General features: G+C 40.7%; 2 protein-coding genes across 2 annotated transcripts; both read left to right on the top strand.

Moving 5' to 3' along the window:
* The first annotated feature begins 6,428 nt into the window (after positions 1 to 6,428).
* Positions 6,429 to 7,466, top strand: LOC121495051 (putative gustatory receptor clone PTE01). Its single transcript, XM_041762352.1, has one exon. The coding sequence runs from the start codon at positions 6,429 to 6,431 to the stop codon at positions 7,464 to 7,466; it is 1,038 nt and encodes a 345-aa protein (XP_041618286.1).
* A 9,440-nt stretch (positions 7,467 to 16,906) lies between these two features.
* On the top strand, positions 16,907 to 17,893 carry LOC121495050 (olfactory receptor 7E24-like). The gene has a single exon (XM_041762351.1). The coding sequence runs from the start codon at positions 16,964 to 16,966 to the stop codon at positions 17,891 to 17,893; it is 930 nt and encodes a 309-aa protein (XP_041618285.1). The 5' UTR covers positions 16,907 to 16,963.
* Positions 17,894 to 18,785: the final 892 nt, after the last annotated feature.

Below are 18,785 nucleotides of genomic sequence, written 5' to 3'. Positions count from 1 at the left end.
GGCTTATTTCTGGGCCCTTGACTCTGTACCATTGGTTTCCCTGCCTATTTTGATGTTAGTACCATACCCGCCTGTGGCTGATATTCGTAGTCCTTACACTTCTTCCTTGTTTCTAGCTGTGTCTATATGTGTAAGCTTTGTCATTTTCTGGGTGTAGTATAATTGAAGCAAGTCCTTATGCAGTGCCCTGAAAGGCTGGGCAAGCTGGTCATTCACCCTACTCTCCCTTTCCTATTGAGGGAAACTCTTCCAGCTGGGGATTTCCCTCGTGGTGCTGAGCAGTGCTAGCTGGGGGGAATGGAATGATGCATAAAATGAAGCTGTTCTTCCTTCCCTTTTGTTCTTTCTTCTATTTGCTTAAGTTTCTTAAGTAGACTTCTAAGCTCTTCTAGAGCTGTTTTTGTGCATGGATAGTTAATTATTGATCTCTGAAGGGGGACAAAGGCCAGGGTTGCCTTCTATACCACCTTGGTTTAATTGATCTTTCTTTGCATAAGATAATGACACATCAATCTCTGAATTACTCATCAAGAGTCCTCTGAGCCAGGAGAATCACATGGGTAGGATGTGGAAGGTTCCAAGATACCATAATTTACATGCAATTTATTTTGTCCACCAGGAAAAAAAACCCCACAGTCTAAAAGCACACTTATTTAAACATTAGGATTTGTGAACACAAAATAATCTAAAGAAAATACATTCTGAAGCAAATTATTCTCAATGTACAGAAATCAGAAACCACTGGGGACATATGTTGAATTTCAGCATAGAATGGCTATAGTGTGGTGTGATGTTAATGGAGGGACCCTGATGATAGAAGAGAAACGGCATCAGCTTCTTCTGACTACATGTTCTAAAGCAACATGGTGGGGTCTGCAGAAATGCCAAATTAGAGCCAATTTCTGCCCACATGTAAGATCATCTGCAGGGGAATTTTGTTTTTTTTTTGTTTGTTTTTTTTTTAATTAACTTTTATTGGTGTTCAATTTACCAACATACAGAAAAACACCCAGTGCTCATCCCGTCAAGTGTCCACCTCAGTGCCCGTCACCCATTCCCCTCCAACACCCGCCCTCCTCCCCTTCCACCACCCCTAGTTCGTTTCCCCGAGTTAGGAGTCTTTATGTTCTGTCTCCCTTCCTGATATTTCCCAACATTTCTTCTCCCTTCCTTTATATTCCCTTTCACTATTATTCATATTCCCCAAATGAATGAGAACATACACTGTTTGTCCTTCTCCGATTGACTTACTTCACTCAGCATAATACCCTCCAGTTCCATCCACGTTGAAGCAAATGGTGGGTATTTGTCGTTTCTAATTGCTGAGTAATATTCCATTGTATACATAAACCACATCTTCTTTATCCATTCATCTTTCGATGGACACCGAGGCTCCTTCCACAGTTTGGCTATTGTGGCCATTGCTGCTAGAAACATCGGGGTGCAGGTGTCCCGACGTTTCATTGCATCTGAATCTTTGGGGTAAATCCCCAACAGTGCAATTGCTGGGTCGTAGGGCAGGTCTATTTTTAACTCTTTGAGGAACCTCCACACAGTTTTCCAGAGTGGCTGCACCAGTTCACATTCTGCAGGGGAATTTTGTTGAGAGCCTTGTGGTGTGATGGGTTGTGGACTATGTTGGGAAGCAGAGAGACATCTCTAGAGTCTTGTGGTATTAAGAGACCAATGTCCTGATAAAGGGCAAGGCTTGCATGGTGGGCAGATTTTAATATGCTCCCAATGACCTCCACCTCCTATATTTATGTCATTGTGGAGATTCATTCCCTTAAGTGTGTCCTGGGTTAGTGGTTTGCTTCCAAGCAGCACAACATGGCAAAACTGATGGGATGTTACTTCTGAGATTAGGATACAAAATGATGCTGGCTTTTATCTGCCTATCTGTTCTTTCTCTGTCATCTGTCTGCTTATTCTGATGGAAGCCAACTGCCATGTGTGAGCTTCCCAAGAAAGACTCATGTGACCGAGAATTAAAGAATATCTCTGGCTCTCAAGGGACTCCATCCTTTCAATAGCTATGTGAGTGGGCTTGGAAACAGGTCTCCCAGTCAAACTTTGGGAGGACAGTAGCTTTAGCTGATGCATTGATTGCAGTCTTGTTAGACACTCTTGTTTATTTAAGAGAAGTAGCAAGATATAAATAAGCATATAAAAATTCATATTCTAATGTTCACACATCAATGAAAGAAAAACTAGGACTTGGGCTGTCATTTAAATAAGGGAAAAAACTTAAAAGAATTTCCTCTTAGAGACATAAGTCTTAACTCAGAAGATGATAACAATTTATGATTCTTGTTATAGAAGACTGAATTCTTCCTAATGTATGTGATTGACATAATGGATTTGCAGATGCCAAAGTCAAAAAGTCATAAATTAAACTGAAAAAAAAAAAAGAGTCTGTACTTTATATTAAGATCCTCAAGACTGGAAGTCATTAGCAAAGTGTACAGATGAGCTTTCTTCTAAGAAGAGGAATGCCCAGACTCTTCTTTTTTTTTTTTTAAGATTTTTTAAAAAAAATATTTATTCATGAGAGATACAGAGAGAAAGAGGCAGAGACATAGGCAGAGGGAGAAGCAGGCTCCCTGCAGGGAGCCCAATGCAGAACTCAATCTCAGGACCCCGGGATCATGTCCTGAGCCAAAGGCAGATGCTCAAATGCTGAGCCACCCAGTTACCCATGCCCAGACCCTTCTAAATGCATTCACTTTTCTCTTTTTCTTCTTCTCTTATTAGGAAGTCCTCAGAGATTGGGATAATATGGACCAATTTTGTTAATTATGAGCTCTGTGCATTGAGCTCTCAAGGTCATGCAGGAATAAATAATTAGACAGTGCCTTCAGCCCTTCTGGGTGCCAGGACTATTAGGCCACATACTGTCTTCTTCTCCCAGAGTCATCATCTGCACAACAGGATTCATGCCTGAGTCTGTCTTCTTACCAGTCCTGAAGAAAAAGCCTCAACCATCATCATTCACCAAGCAGGAAAGGGGAGGGGATCCAAACTCCTAGTCATGACACAGCAGAGGTATACACAGATCACTGAGTGCCCAGGGAGATGGTGGATGGAAGAAGGCCTGCTGCGAACTGCTTTCTTACCAGCTAGATGAGCTGGGGCTGGCCAGATGGAAAGGCAGCAATATGCAAAGTTTCAGCTCAGAGACCTATGAAGTTTGTGTTCTTTTTTGTGTTAGGGGTTTCATAATTCTCATTCAGAATTCTGTTCTCCAACATCATTTCTAGCTTCCATATGCATCACTCACATGAGTGCAGGACATTAAAGTTAATTAAGAACCTATGTTGAAAGGATGTAAAAGCTAATTAGCACATTTCTATTTTTTGTTCTATAAATTCTTTTAATACATTTCAGACTTCCAGTTGGGTCAAATTATATACCTCTGTTTCAGTTTTTTGTCCCCCCCTCCCCCATATACAGTTGCCTTTCTTTTTTTCCTTTATTTTTTTGTCACTGGATCTATTTCAAGGGAGGTCCTCTCTATCCTGCTCATATTTGTACATTTCTTTCTCCAGAGAGCTTCAACTAGTGTCTTCAGGGTAAGAGACCTCCTCCATGATGATGATTGTTTCATAGGGTTAATATACCCTGTGCTTAAATCAGGCTTGAATTAACCCCTTTACTGTGCTACAGGGTGGGGGTGGGGAGCTATGGATGTTTCTCTCTATAACCCTGATGATTTGGATCTTTGTTGCAACAAAGATGTGGACAGCAGGAGCAGCAGATGTATTGAAAGGTCCTAGCCTGGTTTTAGGGGTATAGACCTCGGCAAGACACATGATGACTGCTTTTCTTCTTCTTCTTCTTCCCTCCCTATTTCTCAGTCTCTGTCTCCTTCTTTCTCCCCCCCCCCCCCCCGCCCCCAATGACATTCCTTCATGAGCAACCACCCAATGGACCTAGATCTTGTACTGGGTATATTCTTTCCCCTAAGCACCCTTAGAGGTCAATGTCTGGTTGAAACACACAATCAGTCAGGGTAAGAGCCTTTCCTTAACCCTAGTGTCTTATTATCTAAGTATGTCTTAATTTTAGTTATTAATTGGTTGATATATTTGGCAGCTCCCACATTCAGGCATATATATTGATGATTGTTAAGTCCTCTTGTTGGATAGATCCTTTGAGTATGATATAGAGTCCCTCTTCATCTCTCACTACAGTCTTCGGGGTAAATTTTAGTTTATCTGATATAAGGATGGCTACCCCTGCTTTCTTTTGAGGACCATTTGAATGGTAAATGGTTCTCCAACCTTTTATTTTCAGGCTGTAGGTGTCCTTCTGTCTAAAATGAGTCTCTTGTAGACAGCAAATAGATGGGTCCTGCTTTTTTATCCAGTCTGACACCCTGCGCCTTTTGATGGGGTCATTAAGCCCATTCACATTCAGAGTTACTATTGAAAGATATGTGTTTAGTGACTGGGGGTTGTATGCAATTGATGAATAACTGAATTCTACCTCTGAAACTAATAATACCCTGTATGTTAATCGCATTTAAATAAAAATTTTAAGTTTAAAGATTAAAAAAAAACAAACAAAAAAACCCTAGTGTCAGTCACAGCTTCGTTCAAAGACAGGTCTGAACCAAGACACAAGACCCAGGGCCACATTAAGAAAAGACCCAATCCCATTCTCTTGTCTCTAACAGCCAAGTAATTATTGAAACTTCCAAATTAAGTCATTTAGATCTATAAGAAAGGATCGGAAGGGCTTAAGAAATGCATCACAGTGCAGTGCTATCCAGAGTGCATACTTCATGCTTGCCAGTAGGCGGCAGGGACAGTGAGCAAGCCAGAGCAAGAGAAGAGAGACCTTGTATGGTGATGGTCATTGTCTCATGCCCCACTCATTGTATCAAATAAGACACTGAAGAAATAGGATGGACATCTATTCAAAATTTGGCTTGGATGTTGAGGCTGGGAATGCCACACATATAAGAAGGTATAAAAAAAGCTTTATTCCTCATATGAAGATCTGCCTTGTAGAGAGAGCATAACTGGCCTTCTAAACTAGTCTGAAATGGCACAAGAGTTCAAGGAACGTGGCTCACTTGGGTTTTTTATTGTGTTTACAGTGTGAGTTTAGCGTGAGAGTTCCTGCATATGTGCTTGTGAGGTTTGAATGTTTCACTGTCACCAAAGGAGGGAGAACCTAGTCTTGCTTGCTTCCTTGATTTTTAAAAATTGAAATATAATTGATGTATAACATTATATTAGTTGCAGGTATACAACATAACGATTCAAAATTTAGGCATATTGCAAAATTATCGTAAGTCTAGCAAATATGCATCACTATACATAGTTACAAAATTTTTTTCTTATAATGAGAAGTTTTTTTTAAAATAATAAATTTATTTTTTATTGGTGTTCAATTTGCCAACATACAGAACTTTTAAGATCTATTCTTGGTAGCTTTCAAATATGAAACACAATATTAACTATAGTTACCATGCTATACATCACATCCCCAGAACTTATTTACCTTATAACTGGAGGACCCAGGTTTTCTTTTTTTTTTTTTTAAGACTTTATTTATTTATTCATGAGAGACACACAGAGAGAGGCAGAAACACAGGCAGAGGGAGAAGCAGGTTCCCTGAAGGTAGCCAGATGTGGGACTCGATCCTGGGACCAGGGTCACGCCCGGAACCAAAGGCAGACGCTCAACTGCTGAGCCACCCAGGCACCCCAAGACCCAGGTTTTCTTATAAACTAGCCCAGATGTTGAGTTGATGGGGCAAAGAGAACAGTATGCCTTAAACTCTGTTAGCAATAAAATATCACACACAAAAAATAGAGTCACTTTATTGCAAAGTTCTTATAGGGTATTTGTAAACATAGTCCAAGTCAAGGGAATTAATTTCTCTGCATTTAAATAAAATACTTTAAAAAAAAGATTTTATTTATTTATTTGAGAAAGGGAGACAGCATGCGGAGGAGGAGGGGCAGAAGAAGAGAGAAGGAGAGGGAGAGGAGGAGGGAGAAGCAGGCACCCTCTTGCCCCAGCGGGGAGCCCGAGATAGGGCTTTATCCCAGGACTCTGAGACCTTAACCTGAGCCAAAGGCAGCCACTTAACAGACTGAGCCACCCGGTCCTCCCCAAGATAAAGTACTTTTGACTTCTTATTAGTGCCTTTTAATTAGAATAATTTTTTAAGGGAAAAGGATATTTCTTAGTCCTTTTGTTTCCCTTAAAGGAGGGAGCTGATTAGAGTGTTTATAGATTTTTAAATCTCCGAGTATGCTAGTCCCTCTAATTTCTTTCTCCCAGTCTCTCCAAAGTGGATGCACATAGAAACAGGTGAAGGGACCAAAAGATGAGAAAAGAGTTCTAGGAAGAATGTGTTGTTACAACTGAGAAATTTTGCTAAATTTTCCTCAAATGTGAATACTTTATTTATGAATTGCTTGAATTCAAAATATAGACACACTGACAGATCCCAGTATACTTGTTTCCTTTATTTAAACTCTCATTTATTTCTCAAAAGCTGTCTCTGCTACACAGAACCCCAGAATCTAACAGATGTCTTGGAATTCTTCCTCCTGGGGTTCTCAGAAGACCCAGAACTGCAGCCTGTAATCTTTAGCCTGCTCCTGTCCATGTATCTGGTCACCATGCTGGGGAATCTACTGATCCTCCTTGCTGTCAGCTCTGACTCCTGCCTTCACACCCCCATGTACTTCTTGCTTTCCATCCTGTCCCTGGCTGACATCGGTTTCATTTCTACCACAGTCCCAAAGGTGATTTTGGACATTGAAACTCACAACAGAGTCATCTCCCACGTGGGCTGCCTGATTCAGTTGTCTTTTTTTAATCTTTTTGGATGTTTGGATAGTGTACTCTTGACTGTGATGGCCTATGATCGGTTTGTAGCCATTTGTTATCCTCTGCACTACCCAGTCATCATGAACCCCCGCCTCTGTAGCCTGCTGATTCTGATATCTTTTTTAATCAGCCTTCTGGACTCTCAGCTGCACTGCCTCATGATGTCACAACTTACCTTCTGCATAAATGTGGAAATTCCTCATTTCTTCTGTGACCCTCCTCAGCTCCTCAAGCTTTCCTGTAATGATACTTCCACCACTAAAATATTCATGTGTTTTCTTGGTGCCATCTTTGGTGGTATTCCAGTCTCAGGGATCCTTTTCTCTTATACACGAATTGTTTCCTCCATTCTGAGAGTCCCATCCACAGGTGGGAAGTACAAAGCCTTCTCCACCTGTGGCTCCCACCTGTCAGTTGTTTGCTTATTTTATGGAACAGGTCTTGGGGTGTACCTCAGTTCTACTATCTCACATTCTCCCAGAAAGGATGCAGTGGCCTCAATAATGTATGCTGTCATTGTTCCCATGCTAAATCCCTTCATCTACAGTCTGAGGAACAAGGACATCAAGAGGGCTTTGCAGAGGCTCCTCAACAGAAAAGCCCAGTCTTAAAAAAAAAAAAAAAAAGAAAAGAGAAGAACAGCGCCCAGTCTTAATTCTTGGACTCTTTTTTTGGTCTGTTGATTAGAAATAATTGCAAAAACAAATATATGGAATTGGCAAGCATGCCCCTTTGGTCACATAATTTTTGTAGCTCATGGTTTCCATTCCTCTTGATTTGTCACATCTAAATATTACTTATTTTGGCACATCTCTGATGGAATTAGGGGAGTATTCTGGGACTCTATGTACATCAAAATCACTGCACAATTGAATCTTATTAAACCTATGGAATCTTCTGTATTTGTCACCTATGACCCAGACATCCTGTAGAAATTCACAACTCTCTTTTAAAATGTGGAAGGAGGGATCCCTGGGTGGCGCAGCAGTTTAGCGCCTGCCTTTGGCCCAGGGCACGATCCTGGAGACCCGAGATCGAATCCCACGTTGGGCTCCCGGTGCATGGAGCCTGCTTCTCCCTCTGCCTGTGTCTCTGCCTCTCTCTCTCTCTCTCTGTCTCGTCTCTCATGAATAAATAAATAAAATCTATCATAAAAAATAAAAATAAATATTCCTCAGCCATTAGAAACGACAAATACCCACCATTTGGTTCGATGTGGATGGAACTGGAGGGTATTATGCTGAGTGAAATAGGTCAATCGGAGAAGGACAAACATTATATGGTCTCATTCATTTGGGGAATATAAAACATAGTGACAGGGAGTAAAGCGGAAAGGAGAAAAAATGAGTATCAGAAAGGGAGACAGAACATGGGAGACTCCTAACTTTGGGAAACGAACTAGGAGTGGGGGAAGGGGAGGAGGGCGGGGGTGGGGGTAAATGGGTGTCGGGCACTGAGGGGGGCACTTGACGGGATGAGCACTGGGTGTTATTCTGTATGTTGGCAAATTGAACACCAATAAAAAATAAATTTACAAAAAAATAAAAAAATAAAATGTATGCACAATTCTCACCCATTTTCATTGTCATGTCTATTTCCCATAAAATTTTGGCTTTGATCAAATCTATTGATGCAGGTTGTATGAGAGAATGTATGTCACTGGTCCTCAACCTTGGCTTCATGTTTGAAGCGTCTGATACACTTTAAAAATCCTCATGCCTGAGTCCCACCACCACAGATTAAGATTCAATTGGACTTGAGAGTAAAAAGAACGTGAAGTTTTTTTTTACCAGCACTCCAGGTGGGTCTAATGAGCAGCTAAGGTGGAGGACTATTGAATTTTGTCAGACCTTTCATTCAAAGATAACTTGCATTTGTTGGATCTTTTAGTGTTCAGGGTCAGACCCTGAACATCTCAAAGTGATCAGAGATCAAAAAGGAGGAGACATGAAAGAGTATTCCATAGCAGTAGCAAATGTGGTTTTCCCCCTCATATTCTAGGTAATATTTTTTTTTTTACTTATCTTCTCCCTCCACACTCTACAGCTGGTTCACTGTGCTGAATAATAAGCTATTGTTTTCTGCTCCAAACTTACCTTTCTATACCTATAAGTTGTGATGCTGTGGTTGGGGCTGGGAATCCTTAAACCATTGCTCTGATTTTCCACCTGGCTTTTCTTTAATAATGGTAATAAAGATCACATGCACTAATGTCCAATTTTGTTCCCCATACCTCTTAGCCCATGGTGTTGTCACTATATCCTGCACTATGGCTCTGTTACCACATTTTTCCTTCTGTGCCTTTCACTTTTCAATAAGCATTTACTCCTACCTGTACTAAAATTACCTTCATTAAAGTAAGTAGTGTGGTTTCTCTTTTCTTGACTGAATTCTGACTGATAAATCATAATACGGGGAATAAAGCTACATTGTGGGATGCAATGGGGGAGATTGCAAAGTGAGCTCAGGTTAAAAAGGTGTTTGTAATGATATATCTTAGTCAAGGGGATACAGTTGACGTTTCAAGTAGTGGTGAAATTTCTGGTGGCTGTGTGGTTCTATTGTGCCTGTAGATTGTTAAGTCACCTAAATTATGGATAAATTTAACTCTATCTTCATTTTTATTACTCAAGGGTAGCAAAGGACCATGTCCTCAGCAAAGGGGAGATCTTTCTTTTACTAGTAACCATCTCATTAGGATTCCACTTTGTCACCATGGTTCCTTCTCTTCTGTCATGATCAATCTGACTTTGGGTCCTTCTGTCTGCTGCTACACACCCAGGAACCCATATACATATCAATATTTCCTTTATAGATGCTACATATAATTTCTGAAGTAGCAATCTGTGCATTTTGAAAAGCTGCCTAATAACTAGTTCAATTTGCTCTGCCTTTACACTAAGACAAATGGCCTACCAACTTCACTGACAATGAACCTCGTATTGGATTGGTTCTTTCTGCTCCAAAATGACTTTGGTTTATTTTTTTTTTTAATTTTTAAAGATTTTATTTATTTATTCATGAGAGACGAGAGAGAGAGAGAGAGAGAGAGAGAGACATAGGCAGAGGGAGAAGCAGGCTCCATGTAGGGAGCCCAATGGGACTCAATCCTGGGACTCCAGGATCACACCCTGCACCAAAGGCAAGCACTAAAACCACTGAGACACCCAGGTGTTCCGTGACTTCAGTTTAATACTAGATTTTCCTCCTGTTCAAGCATTCTAAAACATCTCAACACTCCCACCTCCTCTGATCCTTCTCTATACTCCTGTCATTTGGTCATTTGGGCTCTCTAAAATTTTCCTATGTTATTTATGCCCACACGCATAATTAACACAATTTATTTCATACCCAATTTAATTGGGTAAATATTGAAATTTTCTTCATATCAGTTAATGAGAAATCAAGCTCTGAGTTTGTCTTCCAGTCAAGCCTTGAGATGATTACATCCCTGACCCACATTTTGAATGTAGGGATCTCTGAGAACCCCTGAAGTATTTAAGCCGACTCTTAAGTCACCAGATAAATGTGTAAAACATGTAAATATAAATATGTAAAGTAAATATGTAAAAATAAATAATTGTCTAATATAATAACATTCATCACTAGACAGAAAAATTAGAACCTGGGCTGTCTTTCAAAACAGCAAAAAACATGTCTCCAATGCATAAAATTCCAAAACCCAAACCAGGACTATAGAAAGAAAATTAGAAAGTTCTCCTTAGAGACATAAATTTTAACTGAGAAAATAGAAATTCTATAAGATTCTTGGTATAAAAGACCTAATTCTCTCTAAATTACATGATTAAGTCAATGGCTTTACAGATATTAAAGTCATATGTTGCTTTCTGTAGTTGAAAAACAAATGTGTCTGAATTTTACAATGAGGTAGTGAGGAGTAGAGGTCACTTCTTCCTGAGAAGATGACAGGTCTAGACACCACCCCCTCTGGTACATTCACTTTTCTTTTTTTCCCTTTCTACTAGTAACAGCAAATCTTTGGGGACTGGGAGAATGAGGACCAATCTGGCTAATTATGTACCATAATTCGAGCCCTCAAGGCCAAGCAACGGTAAACAATCAGCCTGTGCTTTCCAGCCTTTTAGTTGCCAGTTCCAGTTCAGTGGTCTCCATACACGCATCTCCTCTTCGCAGAGCTGTCTGCTCCAGGGGACACATACTTGCATTTGTCTTCCTGCCAGTCCTGGAAACAAAGCCTCTGTCCTCATCCAGCTCCAGGTAGGGGGCAGGCAGCCTGATCTGTCTTCCTCAGTCCTGCTCCAGCAGAGACACAGTACATCCCACTGAGTAGCAAGTATGTCGGGAGGGACTGGGAGAACTTTGTTTCCTCCTCCTCAAGACCACTGGGACAGTTGGGATAGCCAGAAAGGAGGGGACCAAAATGCAAAGAATCAGCTCACAGCCCTATCAAGATCTAATGTTGTTGGTTCTGGTGGGAATCCTAGAACTCTTATTTAGATTTCTACTTTTGTCCCATACTAGTTCTATTTCCCTTGGGCATATTCCCCATCAGAGCAGGACATGGGTTCTTCTTAACTGTCCTCTAAATCCTCCAAATGATCATGAAGGTGATGATGATGGTGATGATGGAAATATCAGTAACCACAATGGTACAAACTTTTATCTTGGGACTCCAAGTGCCAGACACATAAATTTTCTAGGTAGAAAACCTAGAAAATTTTCTAGGTAGAAAACCTCTACCTTTATCCACATTACCACCCCTGAAAGACAGCAACATGCATTATCATCATCTCAGAGTTAAGGATAGGAGCACAATATTTTTTTCACATGATTTTATTTTTTGTCTTCAACCCACCTTTTTTTTAAAAATTTTTTTTTAATTTTTATTTATTTACGATAGTCACAGAGAGATAGAGAGAGAGGCAGAGACACAGGCAGAGGGAGAAGCAGGCTCCATGCACCGGGAGCCCGACGTGGGATTCGATCCCAGGTCTCCAGGATTGCGCCCTGGGCCAAAGGCAAGCGCCAAACCGCTGCGCCACCCAGGGATCCCAACCCACCTTTTTTTAAAAAGGTGTTTTTTTTAAAAAAGATTTTATTTATTTATTCATGAGAGACACAGAGAGAGGCTGAGACATAGGCGGATGGAGAAGCAGACTCCCTGCAGGGAGCCCGAAGTGGAACTCCATCCCAAGACCCCAGGATCATGCCCTGAGCTGAAGGCAGATGCTCAACCACTGAGCCACCCAGGTGTCCCCCAAAAAGTTTTTGTTTAAGTTCCAGTTAGTTAACATAGAGCGTACTATTAGTATCAGTTGTACAATATTGTGATTCAATACTTCCATACAACACCCAGTGCTCATCAGGACAAGTGCTCTCCTTAATCCCCATCCCTTATTTCACCCATCACCCTACTCATCTCCTCTCTGGTAAGCATCAATTTGTATTCTATAGTTAACCTATTTCCTGGTTTTCCTCTCTCTTTTTCCCCCTTGGTTATTTTGTTTTGTTTCTTAAATTTCACACATGAGTGAAATCATAGGGTATTTATTTTTTTCTGACTGACTTGTCTTGTTTGGCATAATACTCTCTAGCTCCATCCATGTCATTGCAAATGGCAAGATTTCCTTCCTTTTATGGCTAATATTCCACCGTATATATAGATCACATCTTCCTTATCCATTCATCAGTTGATGGACATTTGGGCTCTTTCCATAGTTTGGCTATTGTTGATAATGCTGCTATAAATTTGGGCTCCATATAGTCCTTTGAATCAGTAATTTTGTATCCTTTGGGTAAATACCTAGTAAAGCACTTGCTGGATCATACATAGGGTAGTTCTATTTTTAACTTTCTGAGGAACCTCTACACTGTTTTCCACAGTGGCTGCACCAGTTTGAGTTCCCACCAACAGAGCATGAGCGTTCCTTCTTCTCCACATCCTCACCAACACTAGTTGTTTCTTGTGTTGTTGATTTTAGTCATTCTGACAATGAGGTGATACCTCATTGTAGTTTGGATTTGCATTTCCCTGGTGATGAGTGGTGTTGAGCATCTTTTCAAATGTCTGTTGGCCATCTGGATGTCTTCTTTGGAAAAATGTCTATTCATGTCTTCTGCTCGTATTTTAATTGGAATATTTGTTTTTTGGATGTGGAATTTTATAAGTTCTTTGTTTTTAAAAGATTTTATTTGAGAGAGAGAGAGAGCAAGAGAAAGCATAAGCTAGGGGAGAGGCAGGTGGAGATGGAGAGGCAGACCCCCCACTGAGCAGGAAGCCTGATGCAGGGCTCCATCCCAGGACTCTGGGATCATGACCTGAGCTGAAGGCAAATACTTATCCGACTGAGCCACCCAGGAGCCCCAAGTTTTAGAAATTCTTTGTATATTTTGGATATTAATGCTTTATCAGATATGTCCTTTCCGGAAGGGGGGGTGGGTGGGAGGATAGGGTAATTGGGTGATGGGCAATGAGGAGGGCAATTAATGGGATGAGCATTGGGTGTAATACTATATGTTGGCAAATTGAATTTAAATTTTAAAAACGTAAAAAAAAAAAAGATATGTCCTTTGCAACTATCTTCTCCCATTCCATAGGTTGCCTTTTAGTTTTGTTGATTGTTTCCTTTGCTGTGCAGAAGCTTTTTAAGTTTTATTAGGTCCTGGGGTAGACAGGGGATGAAATCAGGTTTGAATGCAGACAGTGAGACTGGTCACAGGGCACTTAGTGTTCTCTCCTGCCTACCCAATTTGTACATCTCTTTCCTGTTACTCCAGCAAGAGACCTCCACTCGCTGTGCTCTTCTCTTTTGAGGGGTTCATGGTAGAAGACACCAGAGAGCAGTCAGTCACCTGCTGTGTCAACTATAGAAAAGATGGCCAAGATAAAGGTAGAGATCATAACGAATCAGCTCCCGACAATCCAGGGCAGCTCTCTTTCCTGACCCTGCTCTCAGATTTTGCTTCATATTCCATTTCCTCCTCCATTCCTCACCCTTGATCTCTAAGGGAGATGTAGTCAGGATGTTAGATTCCATTCTTAGTTAGGAAATAATAAACTGTTCAAAGATATATTTTAGCAGTTTTGGAAAAGACCTCTGGACTTCTGCTTAAACTCTATGAAGTGCAAGGAAACAAAGCAAACAAGTTCAGTGCATGGACTTCAGAGACCCACTATTTAATTTTGAATCTTATCTGCTCTACTTTTTATCTGTATGAAACTGGGCAAGTTCATAATATCTTTAAGCCGGTTTATACAACTGCATTGAGTAAGGATTAATATAAGCACTAAACATGTGACTAAATATGTAAGGGATGCATATAATAAAGGCAAGGTAAATTTTAGGTATTATTATTGTTGTTATTATTGTCATTATCAAGGCTAAGCACCATGTATCCAATTAAAATATCCTGGGATCAGAAGGTTTAATTTTCCCTAGGTCCTGAGAGATCTTTTTTTTTTTTTTTTTGTCCTTGTACAGGTAGGTACTGAGTATTTGGAGAGAAACAACTAAATCACATTTATTTCTGATTTCCCAGGGCTTACTTTGCTTGGCACAGAGTAGGCTATAAGAACAGCAGAGATTTCTGTTGAATATTGAATAGACCCTTCTTTGGTTCTCAGAAATAGAGCATAGACAGCCTGGCTTCCATGCACTGGGTGCTTCTTTTCCTGCCAATGACGTTTCATAGATCTACATAAAAGATAAAACAGTGCTTGTGTGTGTCTATGCCACAGATTTTCTAAGAGACCTATCATTTTCCACTTAATAGAATTTATGTTTAATTATTTAAAAATTACTGGAGATTGTCATAAAGATGAAAATTATAAGAGAGAAAAATAGAAGAGAAGTAAATCTTATTGCATGCACTGAGGCACATTTTTGGATTTCCAACTTTTTTTTTTCTTTAGAGAAGGAGAGGTTAGGGAGATAGACTTGATCCCACAATTCTGAGATCATGACCTGAGCTGAAATTAAGAGTTGATTGCTTAACCAACCAAGCCACCCAGGAACCCCAATTTCCACCCATTATTGAATGGATTTCCTGGGACATGATAGGCTTCTACCACTCTGAGATATAACAAAATAAAGGTCATTAAACCTTTCTTAGGATTTCATCAATAAACCCACCATTCCAAGAACAGTGCAAATTCTGATTTAAAAATCATGACTGAATATTTATCGGGTGCAAATCTCTTTTTGGTGCCACACGTATCTTGAAATGGATGCTGTTATCCCCATTTCTAGGTGAGGGATACCAGCAGAGGGATTGAGACATTGACACATACTCCACATTTAGTCTGATCCCATTTAGTTCCATCCCAGGGTTTTGTGCACTCCACCAATGTGGAATGATTGCTTCCTTTTCTTTCTTTCTTTTTTTTTTTTTTAAAGATTTTTTATTTATTTATTCATGATAGTCACAGAGAGAGAGAGAGGCAGCGACACAGGCAGAGGGAGAAGCAGGCTCCATGCACTGGGAGCCCGATGTGGGATTCGATTCCGGGTCTCCAGGATCGCGCCCTGGGCCAAAGGCAGGCGCCAAACCGCTGCGCCACCCAGGGATCCCGCTTCCTTTTCTTTTTTGAAGATTTTATTTATTTATTCATGAGACACAGAGAGACACTGAGAGAGAGAGAGAGGCAGAGACACAGGCAGAGGGAGAAGCAGGCTCCGTGCAGGGAGCCTGATGTAGGACTTGATCCCGGGGCCTCCAGGGTCACACCCTGCGCTGAAGGTGATGCTAAACCACTGAGCCACAGGGGCAGCCTGATTGCTTCCTTTTCAAATATACTTTAGCCCCAGATAAGCAAACAGAAACAGGGCAACAAATTCCTTCTTTTGGGATTTTATGAGTTCATCTGTGAACTAGGGAAATGGGGTAAGTGGTTTACAGGGGTCTTTACTGATTGAATATTATAGATCATAGGATTTTTGATGGAGAGTAATGCATTTTACAGCCTATTTTGGAAATCTGTGATATGGAAATATTATTCCTGATATAAGATAGGAATTTTCACATGGATCTATCATGAAAAGACCATTGTAACACAGACTTCAGGCTTCATCAGACTTTCTGATTCTATACCCTGACAATAAAATCATGAAATTGATTTTGACTATGCTTTCTATTAGGAAAATAGATGTAGGTAATTTTTTTTAAGACACACACACACACACACACACACACACACACACAGAGGCAGAGACACAGGCAGAGGGAGAAGCAGTTTCCATGCAAGGATCCCGACATGGGACTCGATCCCAGGACTCCAGGATCACGCCCTGGGCTGAAGGCAGGTGCTAAACCGCTGAGCCACCCGGGGTTGTCCAATGTAGGTAATTAATAGAAAATTATACATATATTGATTTTTAGAATTCTTTCATCTTTTATGCCTATATACTATAGAAATTCTCACTTGTGTAATATGGAGGTGGGCACAAGAATTTTATTAGGGAAATTGTAATGAGAAATTAAAAAGAAAACAAAGTTCATCTTTTGGATAATACTATGCCTCAAATAAAAAAGACTATGCCTCATTTGAAGTGCTGGAAATAGATGTATATTCTTCATAGAGACACTTAAAACACATTACTGTGGTAAATGAGAACTCAGGACACAATACATGTATTATTACAATATTATGTAAATTTTAAAGAAAACTATTTATGAAATATAAACCAATACTATTATTATGGAAAATATGCCCACCACATCCATGACAGTGTTTGCCTTTGGGCAACTGAAGTGTGGGGGAATGGGATCATGAAAGGAAAGCAAGAAAATCCAAATTTTACTGGTAACAAATATGAGTTCTGAAGCAAATATAACTAAGTTTATCTATGTTTAAATATGTATATGTTTCTGTAACATTCTTGGCTCAATGTCTTCATAGTGGGTATGTATAGAAACAGGTGAATAGCCCAGACACCAATAAGGAAAGTGTTCTAAAAAGAGTTTATAATTGAGAAATGTTGCTGAAGGTAATGGGATGTATGCTCCTCAAGTGTGAATACTTTACTTGTGAACTGCTTGCCTCAAAATATGCACACTTAGCCAGGTGTCTCTACATTTGTTCTGTTTATTCAATACCCTCTTCTTTTTCGAGAGGTGGCTCACCTGCATGGAACCGCAGAATCTAACAAGTGTTTCAGAATTCCTCCTCCTGGGCCTCTCAGATGATCCAGAACTGCAGCCCCTCCTCTTTGGGCTGTTCCTGACCATGTACCTGGTCACTGTGCTTGGGAACCTGCTCATCATCTTGGCCGTCAGCTCTGACTCCCACCTCCACACCCCCATGTACTTCTTCCTCTCCAACCTGTCCTTGGCTGACATCGGTTTCAGCACCACTACAGTCCCAAAGATGCTGGTGAACATTCAAACACACAGCAAATCTATCACTTATGCAGCCTGCCTAACTCAGATGTCCTTTTATTTTCTATTTGGGTGTTTGGACAATCTACTCCTGGCTGTGATGGCCTATGACCGGTTTGTGGCCATTTGTCACCCCCTGAACTATCCAATTATCATGAACCCACGCCTCTGTGGCTTGTTGGTCCTGGTGTCATTTTTCAGCAGCCTTTTGGAATCTCAGATTCACTGTTTGATGGTGTCACAACTTACCTTCTGCACAGATGTGGAAATTCATCATTTCTTTTGTGATGCACCTCAACTTCTCCACCTTGCCTGCTCTTATACCTCCATCAACACTATACTGATCTATTTTATTGGTGCCATTTTTGGTGGCATTCCACTTTCAGGGATCCTTTGTTCTTATACTAGAATTGCTTCCTCCATTCTGAGAGTCCCAACCACAGGTGGGAAGTACAAAGCCTTCTCCACCTGTGGCTCCCACCTGTCAGTTGTTTGCTTATTTTATGGAACAGGCCTTGGAGTGTACCTCGGTTCATCCATCTCCCCCTCCCCCGGGAAGGATGCAGTGGCCTCAGTAGTGTACACTGTGATCATTCCCATGCTGAACCCCTTCATCTATAGCCTGAGGAATAGGGACATCAAGAGGGCACTATGGGGGATTATAAGCATAACAGCTTAATCTCAGCATATATCTTATTCTTTTTGGTTCATAGAACTGAAAAATACAGCAAATCAAAGGTGCACAACAAGAAATTCTGAATCTGCAGCCACATGGTATATGTACCTTTATGGATCTCTGCTTTACACTTACACAATTTTTCCTGTTAGCATAGTTTTAATGGAATTGGGAGATTATTTTGGATTCCTCACTTAAATCATAGCCCCTGCAGGATTATGCATATATCCATATACCCCTCTTAGTTTCTTTATGCATTGCCCAGGACTCTTGGTCATGAGCAGTCTTGTTTCTATCTTTGCAATATAATCATAGCTCTCTGTTTCTTGCTATTTTCCTATAATCTCCCCTCCCCTATTTGTTAGGAGGATCTAAATCCTACATTATCACTGGCCATCAGGGAAATACAAATCAAAACCACGATGAGATACCACCTCACACCAGTGAGAATGGTGAAAATGAACAAGGCAGGAAACAACAAATGTTGGAGAGGATGTGGAGAAAGGGGAACCCTCTTGCACTGTTGGTGGGAATGTGAACTGGTGCAGCCACTCTGGAAAACTGTGTGGAGGTTCCTCAAAGAGTTAAAAATAGACCTGCCCTACGACCCAGCAATTGCACTGTTGGGGATTTACCCCAAAGATACAGATGCAATGAAACACTGGGACACCTGCACCCCGATGTTTCTAGCAGCAATGTCCACAATAGCCAAACTGTGGAAGGAGCCTCGGTGTCCATCGAAAGATGAATGGATAAAGAAGCTGTGGTCTATGTATACAATGGAATATTCCTCAGCCATTAGAAACGACGAATACCCACCATTTGCTTCGACATGGATGGAACTGGAGGGTATTATGCTGAGTGAAATGAGTCAATTGGAGAAGGACAAACATTA

This window comes from Vulpes lagopus, chromosome 7 (assembly GCF_018345385.1).
Source record: "Vulpes lagopus strain Blue_001 chromosome 7, ASM1834538v1, whole genome shotgun sequence".
Taxonomy (NCBI): Eukaryota; Metazoa; Chordata; class Mammalia; order Carnivora; family Canidae; genus Vulpes; species Vulpes lagopus.
Note: the sequence above shows the minus strand (reverse complement) of the source record. Positions and strands in the feature narration are given on the sequence as shown.

Bases quoted from the DNA above. Each gene is read 5' to 3' on its own strand.
- LOC121495051 (XM_041762352.1), top strand. From the start codon at position 6,429: ATGAATTGCTTGAATTCAAAATATAGACACACTGACAGATCCCAGTAT.
- LOC121495050 (XM_041762351.1), top strand. From the start codon at position 16,964: ATGGAACCGCAGAATCTAACAAGTGTTTCAGAATTCCTCCTCCTGGGC.